The following is a 5,823-nucleotide window of genomic DNA, read 5'->3' as shown; positions in this document are numbered from 1 at the left end:
CTAGGCTAAGGGAGTCTGCAAGACCCTGAGACTAGAGTCTAGGGTCGTAGAGGAGAGAGAACTGGACAGACAGCCGGTTTTAGAAAAAAACAACCATGCAAACAGCCAGTTTATTGCAATAAAGTCTGGCTTGGAACTCCGGTTCACAGCAAAGCGTCACCAATAATTGCTTAAAGGGTAAACCAAATACGCCTGAGATAACAGACACTGACTGCGGGCATCCGGATTATTGTGTAGTTGTTTATGGGCGGCGTGGGGTGGGATGGAGTGAGGGGTAGGGTGGAGATTACTCCGGGAAACTTAAATCCAATCGTTTTGATGCTGGTGCGGTGATGATTTTCTGAAACCGGGTTTGCAGGCAGCTGGAGAACGCACCTTCCGGCCCCGGCTGCTGCTGCTACTGCAGCCGCTACAAGCCTACATAACTTGCCTGAATTAAATCAACCTGAAGAGAGACCGGGAGAGCGAACAGGCCCTATCACAACCGCCCAGGTTGTGTGCCTATGCTGGCTGGGCACCACTCTTGCAAATCCCGGAGGATTCTGTATGACGTCGGCGGCCCGCTCTCCTGGATCCAAATCGTCCCGCGCGTGGCTCCTGGACAGCTCTCGTGGCCGCGTGGGCCAGTTGGAGCACCGGTGGTGGGCAGCATTCTCTTCCCTTGCTAAATCCACACTGAACGAGATGGCTTGTGGTCCCCGTCGCAGCATTCCGCCTTTGCTGCTGTGTCTTGATGATCTAAGTTGCATAGAGCTGGCCGCCGTTCCGGGTTGGCTGGCCCAAGCTGGAGACATAGACCACCCATATCGCGCCCCTTGGCGACTAACTCTAGGTGGCAGCGGCGGGTTGCCCAGCTCTAAGGAGAGTCGGCCCTGCAACTGAAAGGTTCAGGGTCCACCTTGCAGGCTGGGTTTGCCCCTCTAGCCTTGAAAGAGCTCTTCCACCCACTGGGTTCCCAGACGCCCCGCAGGCCACTTGCCTAGGAGAGGAAACTGGTCCCAGAAAAGAGGCGCCGCGAGTCCCGGATCTCACGGAAGAGATGCCCTAGCATCAACAAAAGACGTTGCTTGCCTGAACAGCCTTTAAGCGCCAGCCAGGCGCGTGGAGCTGCCCATAGAGGCGTCACAAGGATGGGTAGACCCCAACCTGCACGGGTGAACAGGAGTAGGAGTGACCCGCCTCCCGCCGATTTGGCTGTCACTGTAAATGTGGACGCCCTGGGAATTCCTCCGCTGCTGAGCTCCTTAAACTGCCTCAGTTAATGAAAAGCCCCGCCGAAATTCTTTTGGCGCGAGAAAAGTTCCTGACGTGAAGTGGCAGTGAGGGCTTCTTCTTGCTTCTTAGGTCAGGCGAAAACTCTGCTGCATCCTCTCTTCCGCGGCCCTCACCGCCCCCGACCCCCCCCCCCCCCCCGCCTTACACATTTGATCTTAACCACCTATCGGACGGACGTACCACCGGGTACGTCCTATCCTAAGAGGACAAACTGGCCAAATAGCAGGAGCTAGAGGTTTCGGTGAAGGCTCAAAACGGAGAAAGGAACCCTAATCGCCTCACTCCAGCATCTCTGCCAAGAGGCCATCCATGGACACACCCCCCCCCCAATTCTACCACTTACCAAACCCCAGAAGCTTCCTTTGGACGTGTAGCCAAGATTACAGGTTAGAGCCCACCTTTCTCGCCCCTGAACCAAAGAAGTCTGCCTCTGAGTTTATGCTTAGGAAAGGAATTCAGATCTAAGGAAGTCCTCCCCATTAACTGCTCTTTTTCAAGTGAAGGAACTGGAAAGAACCCTTAAATGTTTCAACTTCAGAAACAATCCTGAGACTAAGGGAGGCCCCAAGACAGGAATAGTTAGATTGTTTGCTTCTAAATGCTGCTTTCTCTACCAGCATGAGGGCAAACGTGAGCCAAGCCAGAATAAGACTCAGGTTCTTTGAAAAGGAGTAGAAATTTCCGCAACGCTGAGGGGATGAATCAACAACCGGGGGGGGGGGGGGGGCTTTACCCCTGATTCGGTCACTGTTCCCTTCCAGGTCACACGAAGGTTTGATGATATCTTGGCTTCCTCTGTAATCTTAATGCTATTCCTCTTGCAGGTAAGGAGAATAGCTACACAACCAGGTGATGCGACCCCTCGGCCCCCTGCCTCTGCTATTGTCAGCCCAAAGAAACCTCATGCGGTCTGTCCACGTGTTCCAGAAAGGATTGGAGCCTCCCCCTCCCACCATCGAAGCTTCTTCATCCTAGCTCCCTGCCTATTGTCCTTCAGCCCTCTAAACCAAGGTTCATAGGGGAATTCGTGCCTCCCTGAACCTAGTGCGCCTACCCGGACACTGTGTAGGCCCGTGCCTAATAAAATCAGGATCGAGTTGGCATTTGAGGAAAATGCCCTACAGCTCTTCTTTCTATTGGCTTCCACCCACGACCCTCTGGGCATCTCTCTTTCTCCCAGAGAAGGGGCGTTGAAGACAATGATGCTCCAAACTGGGTGCCGAGTGGCTAGCACACAGGGAAACTAAGAGAGGGTGGTTGAAAAGACCCGGTCGGGATGAGAAAGCAGTGCCCCGCCCCCTTGCTATGGGTATGGACCTTGTGAAACACAGCCGCAGCGACTCGCCTAGACAGTGACCCCTTTTCAGTGGTCAAACGGCGCTCCCCAGCCAACCTGGGCTGGCTAGTGGATAGTAAATGCAAAGGGTCGGAGTGTCCAGTGAAAATGGACAAGAGGCAGGGATGAGACACTGTGCCTTGCCCCTTCTTCAGGAAAAGACTAGGCTGTGGAGGCGGCGAGTCCCTCAGCCTCGGTCATGTGATAGTCTCGAAGCGCAAGCTGCAGGGGTCTCGGCGTCTCGGGGACCATTACAAAACGCAGCCAGGAGAGCGCGTCGCTGCCGCTGCAGCGCTTCTTCTCAAAACCCGCGGGGCAGAGCGGCTGCAGCTGCAGCACAGACGGCTGTGCCGGCCGACCGGGCGAGCCGGGTCCTGGCCTGTCTTCGCCTACGCCCCCTGCAGCCTGAGGCTAGCTCCGGGAGCCCTGAGCACCCTCCCCTCCGTAGAGACTGCGGGAGCCTCTGCTACAGACACCACCAAACTTTTTTTCCTCGGAGCCACCACCTAGGGCTCCATCCTCAACTCTGCTGCAGATCCCCTGAGAAAGAGGGCACAGGCTGACAGAAGAGTATTCTCTCTCCCCTTATCCTGCAACCCCCTTCCTACCAAGATCTGAACTCCAGCGCGGAGGGACCCAGTACCAGGTCAGCTTCCTGGCGTTGGAAAGTCAGGTCACCAGTGGCCTCGGGACAACTAGCACGAAAGCGGTTTTAAAGACCCGGAGTCTCCACTGCCCGGTCGATTTGACCTGACCTGCCCTTGTACCGAGAAAGGGCGAGAAGACCAAAAAGAAATTCATTCAACCGCCTTTCGCTCCAGAACTCACGACTGGTCACCGGAGCCGGAGAACACTCAGAGAAAACCAAGGTAAAGCTGGTGAGTCTCTCTGCCTACTGTGCAGGCCTGTCTGCAACCGTCGAGACCAAAAGTTGTGAGCACCGTCGAGCTGTTACATTGGCCCGAAAGCCAATCGTGGGAACCCAGGCAGCTCCCAGAAGGAGGACCCGAAGTAAACGGGTTCTGGGAGCTGAAAGGACTCGCGATCCGGGCTGCACAGGTGGAGAGTTAGAGGGGACGCTTAGGCCAGAGATCGGGCTGCCGAGAGGCATTGAGGCCTGCTGTGGGCCAGTAGGAGGTGGAGGAGCCTGAGAAGATGCCACGGCCCGGGAAGAGCTCATACAGCGACCAAAAGCCGCCCTACTCATACATCTCACTGACAGCCATGGCTATCCAGCACTCGGCTGAGAAGATGCTGCCTCTGAGCGACATCTACAAGTTCATTATGGAGCGGTTCCCGTACTACCGCGAGCACACGCAGCGCTGGCAAAATAGCCTGCGCCACAACCTCTCCTTCAACGACTGCTTCATCAAGATCCCGCGGCGGCCGGACCAACCGGGTAAGGGCAGCTTCTGGGCTCTTCACCCTGACTGCGGTGACATGTTCGAGAACGGCAGCTTCCTGAGGCGCCGCAAGCGCTTCAAGGTGCTGCGCGCAGACCACGCTCACCTGCACGCAGGAAGCAGCAAGGGCGCTCCCGGGACGGGGCCCGGAGGCCATCTGCACCCCCATCATACCCACCACCCGCACCACCACCACCACCACCATCATCACCACGCGGCACACCATCACCACCACCACCACCCGCCCCAGCCGCCTCCGCCGCCGCACATGGTGCCCTATTTCCACCAGCAACCGGCTCCTGCTCCGCAGCCGCCACACCTCCCGTCGCAGCCCGCGCAGCAGCCACCGCCGCAGTCGCAGCCTCCACAGCCGTCCCATCCCGGCAAGATGCAGGAGGCGGCGGCCGTGGCGGCCGCAGCTGCGGCAGCGGCGGCGGCGGCCGTGGGCAGCGTGGGACGTCTGTCTCAGTTTCCACCCTACGGGCTGGGCTCGGCCGCGGCCGCAGCTGCCGCCGCCGCCGCGTCCACCACGGGCTTTAAACACCCCTTCGCCATAGAGAACATCATCGGGAGGGACTACAAAGGAGTGCTGCAGGCTGGAGGGTTGCCTTTGGCATCTGTCATGCACCACTTGGGTTACCCAGTGCCAGGCCAGCTTGGCAATGTTGTCGGCTCGGTGTGGCCTCACGTTGGCGTGATGGATTCGGTGGCCGCGGCCGCCGCCGCCGCCGCCGCAGCTGGGGTCCCGGTAGGCCCGGAGTATGGGGCGTTCGGGGTGCCAGTCAAGGCCCTGTGTCACTCGACAAACCAGAGCCTGCCAGCTGTACCGGTGCCCATCAAGCCCACGCCTGCGCTACCACCCGTGACCACGCTGCCACCAGCTCTGGCAGTCCCCACGGCGTCACAACAGCTGCCCGCTCCTTCCACCGTGTGCGCGGCCGCCGCCTCACCCACAGCCCCTCTCTTGGAGCCCACCGCAGCCAGCACGGCCGACAGCAAGGGAGGCTCGCTGCACTCGGTGTTGGTGCACTCCTAGGGGAGGAGACACCTGCCAAGAGACTGAGTCAACAGCCTCAGAGAGCATCCCAAAGAGGCAAAGTTGGCTTCGCGCAAAAAAAGAAAGCATTTTAAAAACTGGTCGACAACTCAAAAGTGGACGTTCCACTGGTCTGAAAAAATGTAACCTCTTGGTGTCTGTGTTTATACTATCTTGTAAATCACATTAATGAATGCCCATTTTCAGGTAAGAGTTTCTATTGTAATAAAAAAATCGTTAAGTTATGAGGGGGAGGGAGCAAAAATGGTTAGGGAACCTATTTCAGGCAAAGAGGAACTGGAGTTAACCCCCTTCCTGGAGCAAAAGCTGGACGACCTAATCCGGTACAAGAACCACAGAGTGACGGAAATGCGGACCATAAGTTTCCGTCTACAAGGTCTCCTGCGTCCGCAGCCGCCTTCCCACTAAGGAAAACTCGTCTTAGATGGAAAGGGAAAGGATGCGTTCTGCCTCGTTATTTCCTTGGTCAGGAAAAGGGACCAGAAAACGGTGACACGAATAAAGTCGCTTTGATGGGGAGGGGTGTTTAGTGGGAACTTTGAAAAACGGTTACATTTCTCGGCTGTGACCCAGGGTCGAGGAGGATAGTAGCGAGAGCTAAAGTAATTAGTTCGCACAAAAGAGAATGGCGGCGGCTTAAAGAGCAAAGCTCCAGATTAAAAAAAAAGTAAAGTTCGGGGAGCCCCCGGAGAGAGAGAATAAAGGCGACTTTCCACCTGCGACTCCTCTATGTATCAATCGGGTGAGAAACC

General features: G+C 56.9%; 1 protein-coding gene across 1 annotated transcript; it reads left to right on the top strand.

Moving 5' to 3' along the window:
• Window positions 1-3,766: 3,766 nt before the first annotated feature.
• On the top strand, window positions 3,767-5,050 carry Foxb2 (forkhead box B2). The gene has a single exon (XM_075975049.1). It carries the CDS (start codon window positions 3,767-3,769, stop codon window positions 5,048-5,050), a length of 1,284 nt encoding a protein of 427 aa, XP_075831164.1.
• The last annotated feature ends 773 nt before the right edge of the window (window positions 5,051-5,823 follow it).

This window comes from Microtus pennsylvanicus, chromosome 5, assembly GCF_037038515.1.
Source record: "Microtus pennsylvanicus isolate mMicPen1 chromosome 5, mMicPen1.hap1, whole genome shotgun sequence".
Lineage (NCBI taxonomy): Eukaryota > Metazoa > Chordata > Mammalia > Rodentia > Cricetidae > Microtus > Microtus pennsylvanicus.
The sequence above is the reverse complement of the archived record's forward strand: the minus strand, read 5'-3'. Positions and strand labels throughout refer to the sequence as shown.

Coding starts and splice junctions, on each gene's coding strand:
- Foxb2 (XM_075975049.1), top strand. CDS start 3,767: ATGCCACGGCCCGGGAAGAGCTCATACAGCGACCAAAAGCCGCCCTAC.